The sequence below is a fragment of the Schistocerca serialis genome, chromosome 3 (assembly GCF_023864345.2).
Source record: "Schistocerca serialis cubense isolate TAMUIC-IGC-003099 chromosome 3, iqSchSeri2.2, whole genome shotgun sequence".
Taxonomy (NCBI): Eukaryota; Metazoa; Arthropoda; class Insecta; order Orthoptera; family Acrididae; genus Schistocerca; species Schistocerca serialis.
Window position 1 is genome coordinate 244,644,648 of NC_064640.1, and position 25,009 is coordinate 244,669,656.

The 25,009-nt window shown below is 42.4% G+C and overlaps 1 protein-coding gene across 1 annotated transcript in view; it reads left to right on the forward strand.

Annotated features, from left to right (window-relative positions):
• LOC126471577 (solute carrier family 28 member 3-like) overlaps positions 1 to 25,009 on the forward strand; it is a 354,279-nt gene that overhangs the window by 213,660 nt on the left and 115,610 nt on the right. Inside the window, exons 4-5 of the mRNA XM_050099807.1 lie at positions 2,340 to 2,414; positions 18,236 to 18,434. Of these exons, the coding sequence (XP_049955764.1) occupies positions 2,340 to 2,414; positions 18,236 to 18,434 (274 nt within the window). The remainder of the gene's footprint in view (positions 1 to 2,339; positions 2,415 to 18,235; positions 18,435 to 25,009) is intronic.

Genomic DNA, 25,009 nt, shown 5'->3' on the forward strand with positions numbered 1-25,009 from the left:
CGACTAATAAAGTCATCAGAAGGTTAAAAAAACTGCAAAACGATTTAGAGAAGATATCTGAATGGTGTGAAAAGCGACATTTGACCCTAAATAACGAAAAGTGTGAGGTCATCGACATGTGTGCTAAAAGAAACTCGTTAAACTTCGCTTACACGATATATCAGTCTAATCTAAAAGCCGTAAATTCAACTAAATATCTAGGTATTAGAATTACTAACAACTTAAATTAGAGAGAACACATAGAAAATGTTGTGAGGAAGGCTAACCAAAGACTGCGTTTTATTGGCAGGATTCTTAGAAAATGTAACAGACCTACTAAGGAGGCTGCCTACACTACGCTTGTCCGTCCTCTTTTAGAATACTGCTGCGCCGTGTGAGATCCTTACCAGATAGGACGAACGGAGGACATCGAAAAAGTTCAAAGAAAGGCGGCACGTTTTGTATTATCGCGAAATATGGGAGAGAGTGTCACAGAAATGATACAGGATTTCGGCTGGACATCATTAAAAGAAAGGCGTTTCTCGTTGCGACGGAATCTTCTCACGAAATTCCAATCATCAACTTTCTCCTCCGAATGCGAAAATATTTTGTTGACACCGATCTACAGAGGGAGGAGCGATCACCACGATAAAATAACGGAAATCAGATATAGGTGCTCATTCTTTCCGCGCGCTATACGAGATTGGAATAATAGAGAATTGTGAAGGTGGTTCGATGAATCCTCTGCCAGGCACTTAAATGTGATTTGCAGAGTATCCATATAGATGTAGTTGTATAAGTTACATTGATATCCGACTATGTTGTATGGGTGCTTAATTTTTTTGTCAATGAGTGTGTTTTAAAATACACACACCTAAAAAATGTTTTGCATCACGCGAGTTCCCAGAACTCCTGAAGATAGACGTTGACTGTGGATGTTGTATCACAGACACAGTTTCTTTGACTGTTCAGAGCTGTCGCTAAACCCACCCAAAGATGTAAACAACTATGCATAAGCATCGCCTATTAGACGGAGGGGGTCTGACAGCCCATCAGTTCCAGTCATTTCACCAGGGTGGAGGTACACGGCTCGTGTTACCTGCAGTTTAACCATGCCTAGACTTTCAATACCGCGATTCGATCGCTCCCGCATTGTTACTTTGTGCTAGGAAGGGATCTCACGAAGGGAAGTGTCCAGGCGGAGTGAATCAAGGAGATACAGAGAGACAGGAGCTGTCGATGACATGCCTCGCTCAGGCCGCCCAAGGGCTACTGCTGCAGTGGATGACCGCTACCTACGGTTTATGGCTCGGAGGAACCCTGACAGCAACGCCACCATGTTGAATAATGCTGTTCGTGCAGTCCCATGACGTCGTGTTACGACTCAAACTGTGCGCAACAGGCTGCATGATGCGCAACTTCACTCCCGACGTCCATGGCGAGGTCCATCTGTTTAACTACGACAACCACCATACTATACAGCGCGGGACAGATGGGCCCAACAACATGCCGAATGGACCGCTCAGGATTGGCATCACGTTCTTTTCACCGATGAGTGTCGCATATGCCTTCTATCAGACAAACGTCGAAGACGTGTTCGGAGGCAACCCGGTCAGGCTGAACGCCTTAGACACACTGTCCAGCGAGTGCAGCAAGGTGGAGCTTCCCTGCCTTTTTGGAGTGGCATTATGTGGGGCCGACGTACGCCGCTAGTGGCCATGGAAGCCGCCGTAACGGCTGTACGATACGTGAATACCATCCTCCGATCTATAGTGCAACAATATCGGCAGCATATTGGCGAGGCATTCGTCTTCATAGACGACAATTCGCACCCCCATCGTGCACATCTTGTGAATGACTTCCTTCAGGATAATGATATCGCTCGACTAGAGTGGCCAGCAAGTTTTCCAGAAATGAACCCTATCGAACATGCCTGGGATAGATTGAAAAGTGCTGTTTATGGACGATGTGACCCACCAACCACTTTGAGGGATCAACGCCAAATCGCCGTTGAGGAGTGGGACAATCTGGACCAAGAGTGCCTTGATGAACTTGTGGATAGTATGCCGCGACGAATGCAGGCATGTATCAATGAAGAGGACGTGCAACATGCAATGCGTGGTTTTCAGGAGCAATAAAAAGTGCAGACATGATGTTTATGTTGATCTCTATTCCAGTTTTCTGTACAGGTTCCGGAACTCTCAGAACCGAGATGATGCAAAACGTTTTTGATGTGTGAAAGAAAAGTTGATGTGAGGGGCTTCATGTTATCTGTGTTCAAAATATGCAGAGAATCGGAGCTAGAACCGGTTGAAGAGGGCCATAGGATCTCAAGCTGAAACTGTGGTTTCTTTTTACAGGACATGGCAGCCACTGGGAGCACTGCAGAGCTGATGGGGGATGGTCATAGGCTTGACGACTCCCATTCACTACCGGTAAGCATCAGCTGTTTCACACCCCTCGTTTAGTAATAAGTTGCCACTTATGAAGCAGCAGTACAAGTACAGGGTTATTACAAATGATTGAAGCGATTTCACAGCTCTACAATAACTTTATTATTTGAGATATTTTCACAATGCTTTGCACACACATACAAAAACTCAAAAATTTTTTTTAGGCATTCACAAATGTTCGATATGTGCCTCTTTAGTGATTCGGCAGACATCAAGCCGATAATCAAGTTCCTCCCACACTCGGCGCAGCATGTCCCCATCAATGAGTTCGAAAGCATCGTTGATGCGAGCTCGCAGTTCTGGAACGTTTCTTGGTAGAGGAGGTTTAAACACTGAATCTTTCACATAACCCCACAGAAAGAAATTGCATGGGGTTAAGTCAGGAGAGCGTGGAGGCCATGACATGAATTGCTGATCATGACCTCCACCACGACCGATCCATCGGTTTTCCAATCTCCTGTTTAAGAAATGCCGAACATCATGATGGAAGTGCGGTGGAGCACCATCCTGTTGAAAGATGAAGTCGGCGCTGTCGATCTCCAGTTGTGTGGCATGGGCTTATTTTCCAGCATGTCCAGATACACGTGTCCTGCAACGTTTTTTTCGCAGAAGAAAAAGGGGCCGTAAACTTTAAACTGTGAGACTGCACAAAACACGTTAACTTTTGGTGAATTGCGAATTTGCTGCACGAGTGCGTGAGGTTGGTTGGTTGGTTTGGGGAAGGAGACCAGACAGCGTGGTCATCGGTCTCATCGGATTAGGGAAGGATTGGGAAGGAAGTCGGCCGTGCCCTTTCAGAGGAACCATCCCGGCATTTGCCTGGAGTGATTTAGGGAAATCACGGAAAACCTAAATCAGGATGGCCGGACGCGGGATTGAACCGTCGTCCTCCCGAATGCGAGTCCAGTGTCTAACCACTGCGCCACCCCGCTCGGTGAGTGCGTGAGGATTCTCTACCGCCCAGATTCGCACATTGTGTCTGTTCACTTCAACATTAAGAAAAAATGTTGCTTCATCACTGAAAACAAGTTTCGCACTGAACACATCCTCTTCCATGAGCTGTTGCAACCGCGCCGAAAATTCAAAGCGTTTGACTTTGTCATTGGGTGTCAGGGCTTGTAGCAATTGTAAACGGTAAGGCTTCTGCTTTAACCTTTTCCGTAAGATTTTCCAAACCGTCGGCTGTGGTACGTTTAGCTCCCTGCTTTCTTTATTCGTCGACTTCCGCGGGCCACGCGTGAAACTTGCCCGCACGCGTTCAACCGTTTCTTCGCTCACTGCAGGCCGACCCGTTGATTTCCCCTTACAGAGGCATCCAGAAGCTTTAAACTGCGCATACCATCGCCGAATGGAGTTAGCAGTTGGTGGATCTTTGTTGAACTTCGTCCTGAAGTGTCGTTGCACTGTTATGACTGACTGATGTGAGTGCATTTCAAGCACGACATACGCTTTCTCGGCTCCTGACGCCATTTTGTCTCAGTGGGCTCTCGAGCGCTCTGGCGGCAGAAACCTGAAGTGCGGCTTCAGCCGAACAAAACTTTATGAGTTTTTCTACGTATCTGTAGTGTGTCGTGACCATATGTCAATGAATGGAGCTACAGTGAATTTATGAAATCGCTTCAGTCATTTGTAATAGCCCTGTAATGACATGCAACCAGAGCTATTGCTATTATTGAGTTTATCTCAACGGTCTTAAAAATAAGGTAAGTCCTTTTACTGTGCGGTAAACGATCATGTCCAGATTTTTTCATCTGATGACTTTTGGCAGAAACGCTGGAACGGCTAGCAAGGTTCTTCAGGTGCAGCGGGGATGGAATAATTATGGAAAAATTATCTCTTTGTCTCAGAATAATAGTTACAAGCAAGCACAGTTCTAGGCCACTTTAATTTCGGGAAAAAGGAACATAGTATCGTATTCGGTAAATTAATTCACGGATTTATGGCTACATCTCGATGTATAACAGAAACAATATTTCGGGAAACGACCACATTGTCAGCAGCAGCTTGGCTGGTGTACTCTTTAGGGATTGGAAACCTACGTTAGACAGACGAGACAGGAACTTGACACCAGCTTCTCTTGAATACTTGTCCACTGTATTAACAACCAATCTTATCTCTCGTGAGATATCACTGCAGCACGATTCTGGTCTTGTTGTATGGAGTGTTGTTCTGCTGAGAAAAGTTTGGTTCGTTGGTAAATGTTTCGAGGCTTTTTTTATCCGTTTTGGTTGCACTGGAGTGTATAAAAACTACAGAGGTCGTTAAGAAATTATCATCTTCAGATAACTGTTGTGCTTTGTTATAGCAGTGCGTCCCATGACATTCATTGAACATAGCACCTCGTACTGAAACGCACTATTTTCAGTCAGTACGTTGAGACGCGATACTGTAGCAAGGGATAATAATTATCTGAAGATGATAGTTATTTCTTACCCGAGCCTTTAATTTTTGTATGTAGTTGTGCTATCAAGACGAATAACAAAAGCCGCGGTCACAAGTGACCACTGTCTAGTCCAGTGCGGCTGTGTCATGATTCACGGAAAATGCAATTTCATTTGGGGTAAACAATAGTACTGAAGTATTCCATAGCTTTCGTAATGCCTCTTGTAACAAGCAGTTCTATAAATATCCAGATGAATGTTCGCTAGGCTTTACATCACGACAACTGTCCTGTCTACGTCCTCTGTTCTCCGGAAAGCCTAGAAATCTCACTCGATTGTAAACAATACATAACGTCTAACATCATACCTCTGTACAGGAAAGTAGTTTCAGCTGATCAGTGATCCAATCGTAATTTCCCCCGTAGCCACTGCAGTCTCAGCCAGTGTTGTGGCTGGTACCCACAAACGAGTCGTCTATTGCGGAACTCCATTTAAATCAATGTACGCTGAAGGGTGTGCTTCGAAACACGGATGCTTTTCGTAGAAGTTCGCTCCTTTAAGTTACAGACGGCTGTCAAAAGTGCCTTAGAGGGCGCGTGAGCCTCTGACTCCCACGTAGTTGGATGAGACTTAGATGACCAAGGCCTGGTCTTGTAGGGCCTGCCAGTGGATTCGTTGTCAGTTCCAGTAGATATTAAAGACAGCAGGCGAGCCTCCAGCTGGTCTCACCATGTCTGTGATATTCTTCTCAGAGGCTGGTCATTACAAACCGCATTTTGTACAAGCTGCTTCAACCCATTTGCTTTCTCCATGCTGTGTAGATGCTCTCGCTGAACAGGGTGAGCTCATTACCTTGATAGAGTGGTCCTCAAATTACCCTCTCCGATATCTGTATACAAGGTCTGGTCAGAAGATAAACGAACATTTTTAATTACGTGTCAACGGAGATATTTAGTGGTATGCGACTGGTAGCACTGACATCTGCAGTTACCTACATCTACATCAGTGTCTCCTTTATAACCACGTGTTTCATTTTCGAGATACTGTTATTTGAGTGCAACGTGTTTGAGTGCTAGTGACGATATTTGAAATGTGCGATTTTCCTGCCGCGCGGGATTAGCCGAGCGATCTAGGGCGCTGCAGTCATGGACTGTGCGGCTGGTCTCGGTGGAGGTCCGAGTCCTCCCTCGGGCATGGGTGTGTGTGTTTGTCCTTAGGATAAGTTAGGTTAAGTAGCGTGTAAGCTTAGAGACTTAAGTTCAAAATGGTTCAAATGGCTCTGAGCACTATGGGACTTAACATCTGAGGTCATCAGTCCCCTAGAACTTAGAACTAATTAAACCTAACTAACCTAAGGACATCACACACATCCATGGCCGAGGCAGGATTCGAACCTGCGACCGTAACGGTCGCGCGGTTCCAGACTGAAGCGCCTAGAACCGCATGGACACTGCGCCGGCAGCAGTTAAGTCCATAAGATTTCACACACTTTTTTTTGCGATTTTCTGGAATAACGATGCAACGTAAAATTTTGCATGAAACTAGAGAAAACGTCTATAGAAGCGTTTCAACGTTTGAAACAAGATTACCGAATGACGATCTGGGTCATACGCAATGTTAAAAATGGTTTTCACGATTTAAATGTGGTCGTCAGACAATTGAAGATAATCCTCGACCAGGAACTTCTTCCACTTCAGTTGACTCTCACGTGCGGAAAAGGTGAAATAGTGAACAGTGTGCACTATCAAGGCGTTTGCAACAGTTGCGTGAAAAAGTCCGCAAAAAGAGACAAGAGTTGTGGCGAGACAACTCATGGTTTCTGAACCACTAGTATGTGCCAGCACACTCAGCTTAATCAGTTCCTCAGTTTTTTGCCAAGAATCAGATGACTTTCGTCCTGCAGCCTCCTTACTCGCCAGAACTGGCTCCTTGCGATTTATTCTCAGCTCCGAAATTAAAATCATCGTTGAAAGAATGCCATTTTCACAGTACTGATCACATCAAAGCAAATTCATCACAGACGTTAAAGGCATCACAAATCATGCTATGAAGGATTGATTCGCTAAATGAAAACATCAATAGGGAAAGTGTGTGAGTAGGGGAGGTGAGTACTGTAAAGGGGACAAGTGTCAATAATTTGTAAAATTGTTAATAAAATTTTTTAAAAATTAAGTTCGGTAATTTTCTGAATAAACCTTGTATAAATGTCTTAGCCGGTATTGTGGTAGTTCTTCAAGGTTGTTCCCAGAGGTTACATGTTTTTAACCAGTGGTGATCTCCCAAACTTAATGTTATATAATTCAGGAAGAATGATAAAAGTTTGTGCTTGTGGCAGAAACTGATAGCTGTCCCCAAACACAGACCGTTGCATATGAAGTCCCTTCTGTAGTTGCAAAATGGCATCAGCTGTAAGTTTTAAGAGTCAATCAAATAGGTCAAATGTCTTAGTGTAGCATTAAAAGGCCTACAAGATGAATCCTGCCGGAAACTTTACAAGGGGAAGACATAATTATAACGTTGGATTTCATTGAGAAGATACTGTGTTATCTGCAACTGAAGATACTAAGGAGTTATTCATGCAGCCCTCCCCTGTAAGGGATCTATTTAAAGTTAGAATGAACGGAAAGTGGGAAAAAAATAGAAAAATCTGCTGATTTGTAATTAGTTTGTTTGGTCGGCAAAAGAGTGTTTCTAAAACGCTGAACAAGCTCTGTTAGGAGGTCACACAGAAGAACTACTTTCAATATTCTGATTACCATACCTGTCTTCACAGAGGATTTTAGAACACATTAATCTTGGTTATCTTCATATAGGTTAACAGCTCACTAAATATGTCGATCTGTGACATAACTATTACATTGTGTAGTAAAACTGATTCTTTGGGAACTTGCGAACTGGTCGTTGTGGCCATGTACGGCCATTGAGAGTAGTTCTTGGTTGCCGAATGTCAAGAGATGACCATACGGCTCCTAAATATTTTCCTGAAATTATCTACAGCTACGCTGTAATTACAATTATAGAAATGAAATATCGTTGCTGAATTGACTTAAGATGACACTTAGCAAATTAGTCTTCAATAAGACGAAATTGGGTTGCGAGGAGGCGGTTCAGTAATGTTGCCGAACTCGTCTTAACAACTGACAAATTTCAAGTTAATTTGCAAGCCAATCAAATTTGCAACTAATGTTGGCATTATTATGCTGAAGTTACTTCCAAATTCCAAGTCTTGAAGAACGTGGAAAAATGTTTCATTTCCAGAATAAGCACACAAAAGTAATTCGAAGTTTATACACTTTAGCTCACACTGTATCAAACTCAAGTCCACGAATTGTAGCTCGCGCCAAATTCAATCGGTCGTGAGCCTCTACTCAGAAAGCATAGAAGTCACACTTTGCGAAATATATCTAAGTCACTACACTCTAGAAACAGGATTTTCTCCAAGTCCAACAAATGACTGTGACTTTATTGCTGCCCACAACGACAGCCTGTTTCTCATAATAGTCGCGACACAGCCCTGTCATGTCAATCTCCTCACAACCCTCGGATTGGTATTACCCCCACTATTGTATCTGGTCACTGTATACTCATAGTACACCAGCAAGAAATATATTGTACAGCATTTAAACAACACAAACCAAATTAATCTAAATACATCAGTATGATATCGCTGATGCACTAGACAAAATGGTACCTATGACGTAATTCTTTTCAATTCGGGTACTATAGGGTGGTCCATTGATCGTGACCGGGCCAAATATCTCACAAAATAAGCGTCAAACGAAAAATCTACAAAGAACGAAACTTATCTTGCTTGAAGGGGGAAACCAGATGGCGATATGGTTGGAACGCTTGATGGCGCTGGCATAGGTCAAACGGATATCAACTACGTTTTTTAAAAGTAGGAACCCCCATTTTTTATTACATATTCGTGTAGTACGTAAAGAAATATGAATGTTTTAGTTGGTCCCCTTTTTCCGCTTTGTGACAGATGGCGATGTAATAGTCACAAACATATGGCTCACAATTTTAGACGAACAGTTGGTAACAGGTAGGTTTTTTAAATTAAAATACAGAACGTAGGTACGTTTGAACATTTTATTTCGGTTGTTCTAATGTGATACATGTACCTTTGTGAACTTATCATTTCTGAAAACGCATGCTCTTACAGCGTGATTACCTGTAAATACCACATTAATACAATAAATGCTCAAAATGATGTCCGTCAACCTCAATGCATTTGGTAATAAGTGTAACGACATTCCTCTCAACAGCGAGTAGTTCGCCTTCCGTAATGTTCGCACATGCATTGACAATGCGCTGACGCATGTTGTCAGGCTTTGTCGGTGGATCACGATAGTAAATATCCTTCAACTTTCCCCACAGAAAGAAATCCGGGGACGTCAGATCCGGTAAACTTGCGGACCATGGTATGGTGCTTCGACGACCAGTCCACCTGTCATGAAATATGTTATACAGTACCGCTTCAACCGCACGCGAGCTATGTGCTGGACATCCATCATGTTGGAAGTACATCGCCATTCTGTCATGCAGTGAAACATCTTGTAGTAACATCGGTAGAACATTACGTAGGAAATCAGCATACATTGCACCATTTAGATTGCCATCGATAAAATGGGGGCCAATTATCCTTCCTCCCATAATGCCGCACCATACATTAACCCGCCAAGGTCGCTGATGTCCACTTGTCGCAGCCATCGTGGATTTTCCGTTGACCAATAGTGCATATTATGCCGGTTTACGTTACCGCTGTTGGTGAATGAGGCTTCGTCGCTAAATAGAACGAGTGCAAGAAATCTGTCATCGTCCCGTAATTTCTCTTGTGTCCAGTAGCAGAACTGTACACGACGTTCAAAGTCGTCGCCATGCAATTCCTGGTGCATAGAAATATGGTACGGGTGCAATCGATGTTGATGTAGCATTCTCAACACCGGCGTTTTTGAGATTCCCGATTCTCGCGCAGTTTGTCTGCTACTGATGTGCGGATTAGCGGCGACAACAGCTAAAACACCTACTTGGGCATCATCATTTGTTGCAGGTCCTGGTTGACGTTTCACATGTGGCTAAACACTTCCTGTTTCCTTAGATAACATAACTATCCGGCGAACGGTCCAGACACTTGGATGATGTCGTCCAGGATACCGAGCAGCATAAATAGCACAGGCCGGTTGGGCATTTTGATCACAATAGCCATACATCAATACGATCTCGACCTTTTCCGCAATTGGTAAACGTTCCATTTTAACACGGGTAATGTATCACGAAGCAAATACCGTCCTCACTGGCGGAATGTTACGTGATACCACGTGCTTATACGTTTGTGACTACTATAGCGCCATCTATCACAAAGCGAAAAAAGCGGTCCAACGAAAACATTCATATTTCTTTATGAACTGCACGAATATGTAATAAAAATGTGGGTTCCTATTTTTAAGAAAACGCAGTTGATATCCGTTTGACCTATGGCTGCGCGGCTGGTCCCGGCGGAGGATCGAGTCCTCTCGGTCATGGGTGTGTGTGTTTGTCCTTAGGATAATTTAGGTTAAGTAGTGTGTAAGCATAGGGACTCATGACCTTAGCAGTTAAGTCCCATAAGATTTCACACACACACATTTTATGGCAGCGCCATCTAGCGGGCCAACCATAGCGCCATCTGCTTTCCTCCTTCAACCTAGACACATTTCTTTCTTTATAGTTTTTTCGATTGACGCTTATTTTGTGAGATATTTGGCCCCATCACGATCAATGGACCACCCTGTATAGTACATGGTTGTTTGCTAGTTCTAATTTAGCATGAATCTTTTGTATAGTAAAATAAGCTGTAGTAGTAGTAAAATAGTAAAAGTAGTAAAGTAGTAAAATTAACTGCCATATCAATTTATTTAAAATCAACTGCAGATTCCGAAAGTTTTTTTTTTTAGCCATCTTGAGAGATGTTCAGAATTTAACTACCTCACACCGTTCGCCCCTAATTAAGATACTTATTATCCAAAGTTTCCAGAGTCAGTAATAATAGCAAAAGAACATAAAACTAAAACTTTAATATTATTACTATTTACTGCTCGTACACAATCTATTTCATTTTTTTGTGTAGCTGTTTTTAATTATTACTAGCGAAACCAACAATGATTCTCAGTTGATAAAAATGTGTGGGAATTGGATATACGTTCTAATCTCCTTCTCCTCCTCCTCTCCACATACTCCCCCTCTCTCCCTCCCTCCCTCCTCCTCCCTCTCTCTCTCTTCAACTCCTTCTTCTCTCTCCTCCATTTCTTCGATCCCCCCTCTCTATTGAAACATCCCCTTAGAAAAATTAATGAATTACTGTGCTGATAAACCTCTTACGCTATCTGATTTTCAAACAGCTGAGCAAAACTGAACGTACTCAGACTTTTCTCTCTTTACTTATTCTGATCAACACTAATCTGACACACAATATTTTTAACGCAACAAAAGAATGGCCCTGACTAACAATAACCTATACCTTTCATGAATCACTTACCTCACAAAAATCTTCGTTACTCGAACTACTGCAATACAGCGAGCGCCAATACTGCCAGCTAAATAAAAGATTCTAACTACTGAAGGCACTAACTACTGATAGGCATAGTTAGCAGATGAAAGATTTTGATAGAGAACAAACAATGTATTTACCTTAATAGTGTTCGAAAGTCATTATATATATATATATGTATATGCAAAGTACCCATAGCTTGTCATCAACAATGCAGCGTTTGAAGAGTATGTTGTTTCTAACCAGATAATAATGCCGAATCTGTGTGTGTGTCTTTTCATGCCATTTACGTTTGATGTCTTTCCAAATCGGATCTTTATCTTGTTCATGAGCAATGTCCTTTAAGTTTTCAAAGGCGACTTTCTGAATGTAAAGAATACTGAAATGTTTCTCGAGGTTGCCTTCTGTGTTACTTTTCTCAAGCCCAGCCGGTGCGCGTGAGAGTGTGTCTGCAACAATGTTCTCCTTGCCGGGAATGTAGACTATTGTGAAGTGGAAATCTTGCAGAAACAATGCCCAACGTTTTAACCTGTCATCATTTAATTTTGACGTAAGAAATTGTAATGCACGATGATCACTGTATACTTTTACGTGCTTACCTGAAAGAAAGAAACGGAATTTGTTAAATTCCCAAATGATAGCTAAAGCTTCTAATTTAGTAACGGAATATTTTTTTCAGATTTTGTTAGCACTCGGCTAGCAAAAGCAATGGTTTTCCTAACAGTAGTGTCATTTTCTGTGGCTTCTTGAAATAAATGGGCACCAAGACCGACTTTAGAAGAATCCGTGCTAAGGCAGAATTCTTGTGACAGATCTGGATGAGCTAGTATTGGCGCGTCAAGTAGCGCTTCTTTCAAAGAATTGAATTCCAACTGTGCCTGTTCGTCACAGTTCCAAACAGTATTTTTCCCAGTGAGAGAACAAAGTTTTGGTGTAACTAGAATTTGCATATTCAGAAAACGACGGTAAAAATTTACGAGACCTAGAAAACCGTGGACTTGTTTTTTTGTGGATGGAACTGGAATGGCTCTGACTGCTTCTAACTTTTCAGGATCCGGCTGAATGCCTTCAGAAGAAATAATGTGTCCCAAAAACTTCACCTTTGTCCTACCGAATTCAGACTTTTCCAAGTTAACTGTAATTCCAGATTCTGCAAAAATACGTAACACAGTGTTGAGGATGCGTTTATTGTTGTTCCCATGAGGCATCTGCTCTGAGAATATCGTCCACATATAAGGTGATGTGATGTTTTAAGAACACAGGTAATATGGAATTTAGCCCGCGAATGAATGCTGCGGAAGAAATGTTCAAACCAAAAGGAAGTTTCCGAAATTGATAATAAACGCCGAAACAAAGAAAAGCTGTGTATTTTCTACATTCTGGATGAAGTTCGATCTGATAAAAGCTGGATCTGAGATCAATAGAAGACAACACTTTTACACCATTAAAATTTTGAAGAAGTATTCCAACGTTTGCGGCCTGTCTGTTTCAGGAATGATGATAGTATTGATTTGTCTCGAATCTAAAGCAAGCCTGATCGATCCATTTTTCTTCTCAACAACATGTAATGGATTGTTGTATGAACTTACTGCAGGCTCAATAATGCCCTCGTCAAGCATAGATTGTATTTCTGTTCTAACACGGTCCCTATAATGTGCCGGAATTACGTATGGTCTAACACAAAATTTAGTATGCTCACGAACACGAAATTGGTATTGAAATCCCTTGATTGTTCCTGTTTTGTGAGTAAAAACTGTGGAATGTGCTTGTAAAATCTCAAAAAGGTCCTGCCTGTCAGTGTCATTACAATTCTCAATGGTTTGAATTTTATTTTGAATTAACTCATTAGTATCAAATACGCCGTCGATATCATCCCTGTCAATACTTGCAGAGTGATTGTTAGTGTCAAGTTCCGTCGAAAATTCCGAACTGTTGTCTAAGAAGAGGTTCAAAAAATGGTTCAAATGGCACTGAGCACTATGGGACTTAACATCTATGGTCATCAGTCCCCTAGAACTTAGAACTACTTAAACCGAACTAACCTAAGGACCTAAGAAGAGGTAAAGCCGATTAATTTCCTCGTCATGATTTGAGAGCCGATCTTCAAATTTCAAGGCTATTGACTTACCTTCTTTCTCTAAACTTATTTCAGCATCGTGAAAGTTTAAGACTGCTTTGTATTCATTCAAAAAGTCTACTCCCATTATAATAATGGAACAATAAGAAAGTTCATAGAGAAGCTGTGGCTTTGACAAAAGAATTCTAAGTTGGTTTGTTGGCGTACATCTACACTTTTTCCAAAAATTGCACCTTGTAATTTAATTTTATGTAAAGGAGGTGTGGGGGAATCGATCGATTTGTTGCATTTGCTAAAAGCTGTTTCATTAATTACTGAAATGGGACTGCCAGAGACAAGTACTGCCGTAAGTTTTACGTCATTTACTGTAATGTGAATTACAGGATATGCAATGTTGTTCTGTTCTAAGTCGTATTCCTGGAGTGAAATATCCCTAATGTCTTCCATTTTTACGTAATTACTAGCCACGGCAGCAACGTCGTCAGCTTCGTAAGTACGTTTTGTGGCTGCCAGCGGTGTGAGTCATTGCCTACTGTCTCTTTGTTGGCGCGCATCGTTATTGGGATTAGGAGACCTAACTTCCACAAATTCACCTTGCCTAGAGGGTCCTGTCCTGTTTGAATCCCGCCAGTTCTGATGAAATTCAGGTCTGTCGTTATGTCGGTAGTTTTCATAGTTTCTTTTTTATCGGTCATGTGGTGGATAATTTCTCCCAGAATCGTAACTGCGCGGTGGACCGTTGCGTCTGAAGTTATTCTGTCTCCCTTGATAATAATTATTTTGGTTCCCATATTGTCTGTTTCTCTGATTGTCTCTGTCATAGTCACTACCGGAGAGAGGTGATCTTTCCCTGTAATTATTACTACTCTGCCAACGGTTGTCATAAGGGGGGTGTCTCTTTTGGTCACGATTTGCGTTGTAAGAATAGCCTTGTCGTGTCCAGTTATTATTTCTGTCATCGCGGAATTGTGACGGATGTGACCTGTAATTGTTGTGTTCCTGTTTTCGTGTTCCGCGATTGTCAGCGTCAATTTCCAATTCTTGTAAACAGTCCCTGAAAAGCTTCAATGTCGTCTTTTCAACGTCCTGCCAAAATAATATGTCGTAAATGTTCAGGCAATTTGATTAAGCATTTTCGTTCTTCTAGGAGCCTCTACACATCGACACGTCCATTGTGATACTGTACGCAGATCTGAGGCTCGCCTGAAAAGACGACGTAGTACCACTTGTGCGTCCAGTATTGTTGGAGCATGCACCACTGTCAACGTGCCTTTCTGTGCTTCTGAATCGAAGGAAGTGGCAACTGTCACCATGCTGACTGTCCATGGTACTACAGACATCCTCGCACTCTCTCTGTGGGCGTTTGACATGACGTAGCTGTATGATCCTCCATAGGCAAACGATCAATACGTCTGTCCTCTTGGGTGTAAGTCGTTTGTGGCAATTGAGCTCCTGTAAGCTGTATGGCCCTTCTGATTTGTTCACTTTATATTTATTAAATGTTTAGGCTAAACATTTATAATTACATTTCCATTGTACAGTCCAAGATAACGTTTAGTCTGTGTTCATACCTCACTTTCAGTGTGTAACATCTTTTTCAATGTTGTTGATGAATATTATACACTCTTTGACAACGACAGTCAGTTAAAGTCTGATGATGCCTTGTAGGCGAAAAACATTTCACAGGATAAAATAATACTGTAGAACATACACAACATTGTGCTTTCCATTTACGACAGATTTTTGTTCATGATATCCAGTTTCCTCCTCTTCACTATCTCTGTAATACACCTCATCAGGTTTTATTTTTTTATTTTTGCCTTCTTACCGTTACTGTTATTGACTGCCGGCCGCGGTGGTCTAGCGGTTCAGGCGCTCAGTCCGGAACCGTGGGACTGCTACGGTCGCAGGTTCGAATCCTGCCTCGGGCATGGATGTGTATGATGTCCTTAGGTTAGTTAGGTTTAAGTAGTTCTAAGTTCTAGGGGACTAATGACCACAGATGTTAAGTCCCATAGTGCTCAGAGCCATTTGAACCATTTTTTGGTTATTGACTGATATTCACGGTACACTCGTGAAATGGTCGTGCGGGAAAATCCCCACTTCATCGCTACCTCGGAGATGCTGTGTCCCATCGCTCGTGCGGCTACTGTAGCACCACGTTCAAACTCACTTAAATCTTGATAACCTGCCATTGCAGCACCAGTAACCGATCTAACAATTGCACCAGACACTTGTTGTCTTTTGTATTTGAATACGCATGCCTATACCAGTTTCTTTGGCACTTCAGTGTAGTACACAACACTCAGGCCGGCCGCTATGGCAGAGCGGTTCTAGGCGCTTCAGTCTGGAACCGCGCGACCGCTACGGTCGCAGTTTCGAATCCTGCCTCGGGCATGGATGTGTGTGATGTCCTTAGTTTAGTTAGGTTTAAGTAGTTCTAAGTTCTAGGGAACTGCTGACCTCAGATTTTAAGTCCCATAGTGCTCAGAGCCATTTGAACACAACACTCAACAGCATGGATAAATTGAACAAAGCCCTCATCATGTGAAATTTGAAATGCTTCTACGAATTTTGATACAGTACCATGCACTATTAATAGGCACACATACTAGAATACAATAGCAATAGGAAGTACAGATAGTAATGCTGATTTCAGACAAATTTCTTATAAACACATAAGAACAATTGAACAAAATAAACTCATCCACACACTTCCATTCACTTCTGTGATCTCATACTCCATTCACACACACGAAAACAAGTTATCTTGTAAATGCAGTGAGATACTCTTTAATTATAGTGACACTCAGAAGTTCACTTAAACTCATGCATTAACAAGTAGTCACAGTAATATGCCAGCCTTACATTTATAAGCTGCTGTTCCAGTGCAATGCAGCGTGGAGTAAATGAATGTAGCTATATAGTAAATGAATTTAAATGCTATTAGTTACAATTATAAGAATAGCATATAATTAATAATTATCTGATGCTCCTACAGCTAAATAATGATCAGAATATTTAGGATCAATCTCATGAAAAGAAAAATAACCACACAACATTCTTTCCAATTAATCAGTTTACAATGGCAACATACTGAATAAAAGAACAACTTCCTTTTCAGTGCTGTAACATGAAAGAGCCAAGATTTAGGCATGCAGAATCTATTATCATAACTGAACTGAAGCTTGAACATCTCAGTGCTTCTTGATGAATCCTACAGACGCATGGTGTGGTTTAATATTAGGCGGTAATTAGCATATCCCTCTTTCATATGTGTTCGCTTAACGGATTGAGTGATTAGTAGCGCATCAAGAGTGCCTTCACGCTACTTGTAGACATTTTCAATAAATGGGAGTGTCGGCTGAGGCAGAATTATTTCACTTTACATTTGAACTAGTATTGCTCTCTCTGTGAAACTCACTATGTTTGACTATCTTAAATTATTGCTTTACATGCTTCTCATTGCTAACAGCAAACAGTGTGTAACTGCCAACAGTCGCAACACCTGAAATCTTAGGTATTAGCAATTTATTGATTGATTTATTACAACTGAATTAATTATCAGCTTCTAGTAACAGTCACTGAAATTGTGAAGCTGATCGGCTGTTCTAGTGCTACTGTCGTGAGCATCTATGGAAAGTGGTTGAAGAATGCTGAAACCATGAGTAGGTGACAAGAATTTGGACGTCCTTACCTCATCACAGAATGTAGAAATTGGAGGCTTTTGTGCTCTCTAAAGCAGGGTAGGCAGTGATCTGTGGCAGATCTGTTGACAGAGTACATTGCTGGCACAGGCACAAGTGTTTTGGAGCACACCATTTAGAGCAGTATTGAAAATGGTGTTCTGCAGCAGAGAACCCCTATGTGTTCCCATGTCGACCCAACAACGTTGTCAGCTACGATTACAGTGGGGATGGAGTCATTGAGATGGGACCACAGACAATGGAACCATGTTGCCTGGTCAGATGAATCCCTTTTATCGTCAAACCAGGTCGATGGTCATGCCCATATACGCTGTCATCTAGGCGAGCAGCTGTTGGAAACACACAGCACACCACAGACATAGACTGGTGGGACATTCACCTGGACTTCTGTGGGACCTACGGTAGTAATTGAAGGCACCATGACAGAGGAATATGTGAACGTTATTAGGCACTATCTGTAACTCCTTATGCTTGATGTCTTCCCCAACAGTGAGGGTATCTTCCAGCAGGGTAACTGTCTCAAGACCAGAATCGTGCGCATTGGTTTTAGGAGCATGACAGTGAACTCACATTGATATCTTGGCCATCAGGTTAGGCTTATCTGAATCTGATGAAACCCAACTGGGGTGCTATCAGGTGCCAGCTCCATGCCCGCAAGCCACCCGTCTGTAAATTACGGAAGTGTCTGACCTGTGCATAGGCATCTGGTGCCACCAATCTCTGGAAACCTATCAAGTGGTTGTTGAATCCATGGCACGCAGAATCACTGTTAAATTGTGTTTCAGAGATGGACACACACACTTTTAAGTAAGTGGTCGTAATGTTTTGGTTCCTAAGTGCATTTTGAGATATACTGATCCAAGTAAGTATCGTATGGTACAATTAGAGGTTGGTATTGGTCTCTCAGAATTATAAACTGGCCTGTTTACAACTGTTTCTGGGCAAAGTATCCTTAAAATATTGTACTATTCCTTGCTTCTTTCATAATTTTGAAAGGTTTACGCTGCCACATATATTTATTTATGTAGTCATCTATATTTTTAGCTTCCAAAAAATCTATTATCAGTGAATGCTGTTAATAAATTTGTTTTCATTTTATTATTCAGGAGAACAAGGAACATGAGGGAGGAAGAAGCTGTGGATGCTGCTCAAAATGCAATGGATCAGTCTGTGATCTAACATCACGATTATATCAGAAAAATAAAAGACTGCTCAAAAATGTGCTGCTTTTTTGTTTAAATGTTGTATTTATTGGATATTTTGCATGGGCCCTGGCATATTTTCGGACGGAGACATGTTATGAAGGTACTAAACTGTTTAATTTTTAGTCAAATTTAAATAGTGCACAATTTCTTAGTTTTAGCTGTTATTCATCCATTGTGTACAGGGTGATTATAATTAAACTTTCAAAACGCTGAGGAAATAACAGTACTGGTCAGAATGACGTCAAATTGCAATGGAATATTATCGGAGAATGGGGAATACGTATAGCAGAAGAAAAAAAATAGTGTGAAAATTGATAAATAGAAGGCGCTGTGTGTGTCAGACTACGCCTGTCATGCGTACGACCAATTGAAGTTGGTATAAATACGCCGGGTACACGGCTTTTCCTCCTTTCGCATCTGTGACGTTCGTCATGACTGTCTCATTGCAGGATCGCGCTCTGCTTGTAAAGCTGTATTACAAGAATGATGGCTGTGCACATGTCTCTCTGCAGAAGTTCCGGACACTGAAGGGTTTTAAAAAAGGCGTTGGTCCGATGACTGCCGTGGGTCTGGAGAAAATGATTTGGGAATTCGAAAAGACGGGGTCTCGCTGGTAAAGGGAGGAAACGAACTGATTCGACGTCAGTGGAAGCAGTGGCCACAGCAATGCAGGATGAGACGAGATTGGACATACCCGTGAGCACGGTTCATAAAATCCTACGAAACATCCTTCTTTGCTATCCATTCAAAATTATTCATGTGCACGAGTTGCTTCTACATCTACATCATACTCCGCAAGCCACTTGACGGTGTGTGGTGGAGGGTACCTTGAGTACCTCTATCGAATCTCCTTTCTATTCCAGTCCCGTATTGTTCGTGGAAAGAAAGATTGTCGGTATGCCTCTATGTGGGCTCTAAACTCTCTGATTTTATCCTCGTGGTCTCTTGGCGAGATATGCGTAGGAGGGAGCAATATACTGCTTGACTCCTCGGTGAAGGTGTGGTTCAAGTGACTCTGGGACTTGACATATGAGGCCATCAGTCCCCTAGATTTAGAACTACTTAAACCTAACTAACCTAAGGATAGCACACACATCCATGCCCGAGGCAGGATTCGAACCTGCGACCGTAGCAGCAGCGCGGTTCCGGACTGAAGCGCCTAGAACCGGGTGAAGGTATGTTCTCGAAACTCCAACAAAAGCACGTACCGAGCTACTGAGCGTCTCTCTTGCAGAGTCTTCCTCTAGAGTTTATCTATCATCTCCGTAGCGCTTTCGCGATTACTGAATGATACTGTAAAGAAGCGCACTGCTCTCCGTTGGATCTTCTCTATCTCTTCTATCAACCCTATCTGGTACGGATCCCACACCGTTGAGCAGTATTCAAGCAGAGGGTGAACAAGTGTACTGTAACCTACTTCCTTTGTTTTCGGACAGCATTTCCTTAGGATTCTTCCAATGAATCTCAGTCTGACATCTGCTTTACAGATAATTAATTTTATTTGGTCATTCCATTTTAAATCACTCCTAATGCCTACTCCCAGATAATTTATGGAATTAACTGCTTCCAGTATCTGACCTGCTATATTGTAGCTAAATGATAAAGGATCTTTCTTTCTATGCATTCGCAGCACATTACACTTGTCTACATTCAGATTCAATTGCCATTCCCTGCACCATGCGTCAATTCGTTGCAGATCCTCCTGCATTTCAGTACAATTTTCCTTTGTTAGAGCCTCTCGATATACTACAGCATCATCCGCAAAAAGCCTCAGTGAAATTCCTATGTTATTCGCAAGGTCAATTACATATATTGTGAATAGCAACGGTCCTACGACACTCCCCTACGGCACACCTGAAATCATTCTTACTTCGGAAGACTTCTCTCCATTGAGAATGACATGCTGCGTTCTGTTATCTAGGAACTCTTCAATCCAATCACACAGTCGATCTGATAGTCCATATGCTCTTACTTTGTTCATTAAACGACTGTGGGGAACTGTATCAAACGCCTTGCGGAAGTCAAGAAACACGGCATCTACCTGGGAAGCCGTGTCTATGGCCCTCTGAGTCTCGTGGACGAATAGCGCAAGCTGGGTTTCACATGATCGTCTTTTTCGAAACCCATGCTAATTCCTACAGAGTAGATTTCTAGTCTCCAGAAAAGTCATTGTACTCGAACATCCTACTCGATCATTATACTCGAGCTTCCTGTTTTCCTGCCAGCAAAGAGGGGCCTTTGAGTTAGAATTTCTTCCTCGCATGGAGGTGGACAATGATTGACCATGGAAGATTTTGTGGAGAGACGAAACTCACTTCCATCAGACAGGATTTGAAAATACGCAGAATTGTCGAATATGGGCAACGGAAAATCCACACGAAAATTAACCAGTACCACTTCATCCTGAAAAGGTCACTGTGTGGTGCGGGTTTACGACATCATTTGTCATAGGGCCATATTTTTTCGAAAGACAGGTGCTTCCGATCCTGTTACTTGTACCGTCGGTGGTAAGCGCTATGAGTGTCTTTTGCGCAACCACTATGTCATTCCAGCTCTCCAACATCGTGCATGTGTGCGTGGGATCAATTTTATGCAAGATGGCGCACCTCCGCGTGAATCCAGTTAAGCACCTTCTGAAGCGCCAATTCGGAAATGCTAGAATTGTCAGTGACCATTTCCCTACAACCTGGCCATCCCGATCACCTGATCTTCATCCGTGTGACATCTGGCTGTGGGGCTATCTAAATGATGTTGCGTTAAGTGTTCCGATTGCAAACTTAGTTGCATTGAAGGCACGCATTGCGCAACACATTCTGAACGTGACCGCAGCATTACTTCGATCAGTTGTGGAACATGCTGTTTCTCGATTAAAACTTGCTGCAGAAAACGGTGGACAGCATATTGAACATGTTTTGCGCCAGTCACACGGCATTTAATAATCCGATTTTGTTTTTATTGATGCTTTTTATGCGGTTTTTGGCCTCAGGGCAACTAAAAATCAATGTGATTGATGATTTTTATGCAGTTTTTGGCCTCAGGACCATTAAAAACCGATTTCTCCTATACGATGTGATATGACCTCGCCGTGGTCTTACGTAACTAACAGTATCACAACTGTACACCCATGCACACTGAGTAGTGCAGTTTGTTTAACGTAAAACATACACTTTAGGCACTGTTGTACGATTCATTTGTCATTTGCAGTCGACCACTAATAAATTATAATGCTTACAGCGCCATCTATTGGTACATTTTGTAAATATTTATTTTTCTTCTGCCATACGTTTTCTGCCTTCTCCAATAATATTCCGTTGCAATTTGACGTCATTCTGACCAGTGGTCAGGAAGCTTGTACAACTATGGACCAAGTGCGTTGAAACGCAAGGAGACTAAGTCAGAAAATAATGATGTTGTAAGTTTCCTATTTGATTACAATAAAATTTTATAACTGATTTGCGGATAATAATTGACCTACCCTCGTAAATGTAAAATTCACTTAACAAAGATCAACTTCAGCTAACAATAATGAAATTGACTAACTTACATGAAACAATAAAGAAATTATACAGGATGTGACAGACTTTATAATTTCTAAATCTTCTTAAAGAAGTAATACATAGAGAGCAAAAAAAAAAAAAAGCCCCCTGGCAACCATGGGGCTTCTGAACTGGGGATTGGTATGGGCCGCCAGTCCCCTTTCACTGTAAGCTCTGGGCATGCTTTAGCGACCACCGTGTGGTGCGGTGGCGGGAACGTTGTGTGTCACAGGGAATCGGGTTCTTGGGAAGACCACCCAGATTGAGAGGATTGTACAAACCCCTATAAAAAAGAAATAGTGGACAGCATCTGGGGAACCTGCCACACCTCAGTTGTATAAGTCTTACCCAGGCCTGTGGGGCACTGTCTGGGTGGACATTCTTCCCTAGCTGCTCGTGGGAACACCATGAAGCCTAAATCTCATGTTTCTACTCCTAGCGGTTCAGGTGGGCTGCTGGACAGTATTAACACCCAAAATCCTAAGAGGCTTTGCGTGGCTAGTCCGCCTGGGTGATCTCTGACCTTCAACAACCGTAAGCAAAGTAACGGACCTCAGCCTGTGGTGGACAACATTTTTGTTGTAATGAAATATGTGGATGATTCTTTTGAAATATTGTCGCCCACGGCAACTGAAATCTATCAAGAGGCAGCGAAATGATACTTTTCTGCTGGAGACTACAAAGGCTCCCCAAGTACAGAAGCTTTTGAATGCCAGGCAATCTGGAGAATATCCCATCAACAGTGAGCTGCGCATTAGATTGACTAGTGTCAAAGGTGAAACTTCCTGGCAGATTAAAACTGTGTGCTAGACCGAGACTCGAACTCGGGACCTTTGCCTTTCGCGGGCAAGTGCTCTACCAATTGAGCTACCCAAGCACGACTCACGACCCGTCCTCAAAATTTTACTTCCACCAGTACCTCATCTCCTACCTTCCAAACTTCACAGAAGTTCTCCTGCGAACCTTGCAGGACTAACACTACTGGAAGAAAGGATATTGCGGAGACATAGCTTAGCCACAGCCTGGGGGATGTTTCCAGAATGAAATTTTCACTCTGCAGCGGAGTGTGCGCTGATTTTGAAACTTCCTCGCAGATTTAAACTGTGTGCCAGACCGAGACTCGAACTTGGGACCTTTGTCTTTCGCGGGCAAGTGCTCTACCAACTGAGCTACCCAAGCACCGTCGTCACAATTATACTTCCACCAGTACCTCGTCTCCTACCTTCCACACTTCACAGAAGTTCTCTTGAAGTTTGGAATGTAGGAGATGAGGTACTGGTGGAAGTGAAATTGTGAGGACGGGTCGTGAGTCGTGCTTGGGTAGCTCAGTTGGTGGAGCACTTGCCCGCGAAAGGCAAAGGTCCCGAGTTTGAATCTCGGTCTGGCACACAATTTTAATCTGCCAGGAAGTTTCAAAATCAGTGCACACTCCGCTGCAGAGTGAAAATTTCATTCTAGTGCCAGAGGTGTGTCACATGCCATGACATTATGGATATGGATACAAACGAACTGCCACAGAAATGGGAAAGAGCACAGGTTACTGAAGTCCAAAACATTATGAAAAGGGTTGATGGGGAACTCCAAAAATCAGCATAATTTATTCTGACATTCAATCTGCCAATGTTGCCAGAGTATATTACCTATAGCAACGCTGTTAAGTCAATCAGTTTCCAAACAACACCTGGAGACATTGCACAGACAATGGATGTCGGAGCACTTTGCACTGACTACTGCAACTGCCAGCCAGGATCGAGTGTTCCATCATTACTGTGCTACCATGGAAAGGGGTGAGTTGGATTTCAGGTCTAACAATTAAGAGTCCTATAACTGCGTATTTTCTGTGTGGGAGCTGGATTTGGCACTGTCTGCAGCTCACGATACTGCACCCAGTCACGACCAAATCCGATACAGCATTCTTCAATATTTGTCAGCAGCATCAAAGAAAATCCTCCTTAAATATTTTAATCTTGTATGGCAGATGGGCAGCTTTCACAACTCGTAGAGAGAGGTAATTCTGATACCTCTCCTTGAACCAAGAAAGGACTGCACATGTCCCAGTAGTTACTGGAGTGCCACCTTAAGGATCTGTATAGGAAAGACCTTGGAGCAAATGATTAACCATCATCTGGTATGAATGTTGGAGTCCAGGCAGCTCAAAGTCACTCTCAGTGTGGAGTCAGGAGATTCTGATCCACTGTCAACAATCTGACCTTGCTAGAAGAGGCTATTCAGTAGGATTTCCTATGTAAACAGCATTGTGTAAGTATAGTTTCTTACATCAGTAAGGCATATGATGCCACACCTTGTTCAGGGGAAGCTTCTGTGGCCATCTCCTGATCTTTATTTGGTTCTTTTTATCAAAGCACAGCTCAGTACTGAGGTGGTGATGTACTGTTGAATGGTTCCGAGCAGGAGAATGGTTTTTCTCAGTGCAGTGTTTTAAGTGCTAACCCCTTTGCCACAGCCATAAACAGTATCATGTCTACAATAAGCAGTCCTGTAGAGTGCTCCTTATTTGTGAATGATTTTGCAATTTTCTGTTTTTGCTCCAATATTGCAACAGCAACTTGTCAGTTGCAGCTTGCATTAATGATGCTGGAGGAGTGGGCTGCAAAGACTGATTTTATGTTTTTTGCAGAAAAATGTGTGTATGTTCATTTTAATTCTTCATGTCATTTTTAGTGTACCTGACTTGCATATGTAGAACACCATTCTCCCTTTTAAAGACTGCTGGCCGCAGTTCTAGGCACTTCAGTCTGGAACCGCGTGACCACTACAGTTGCAGGTTCGAATCCTGCCCTGGGCCTGGATGTGTGTGATGTCCTTAGGTTATTTAGGTTTAAGTAGTTCTAAGTTCTAGGGGACTGATGACCTCAGATGTTAAGTCCCATAATGCTCAGAGCCATTTGAACCATTTTTTTAGACTCTGTGCTGTTTTTGGGCCTCATTATTTACTCCAAGCTGTTGTGGTTACAACACATGAAGGCACGGGCCCAGATAGCACTGAACATTTTGAAGCGTCTTAGCCACAGGTCTTGGGGAGCAGACAGGGTGTGTCTGCTCCACTTTTATAGGGCTTTCATTTGATCGTGGCTGGACTATGGGTGCACAGTGTATGGGTCAGCAAGGCCTTTGTACC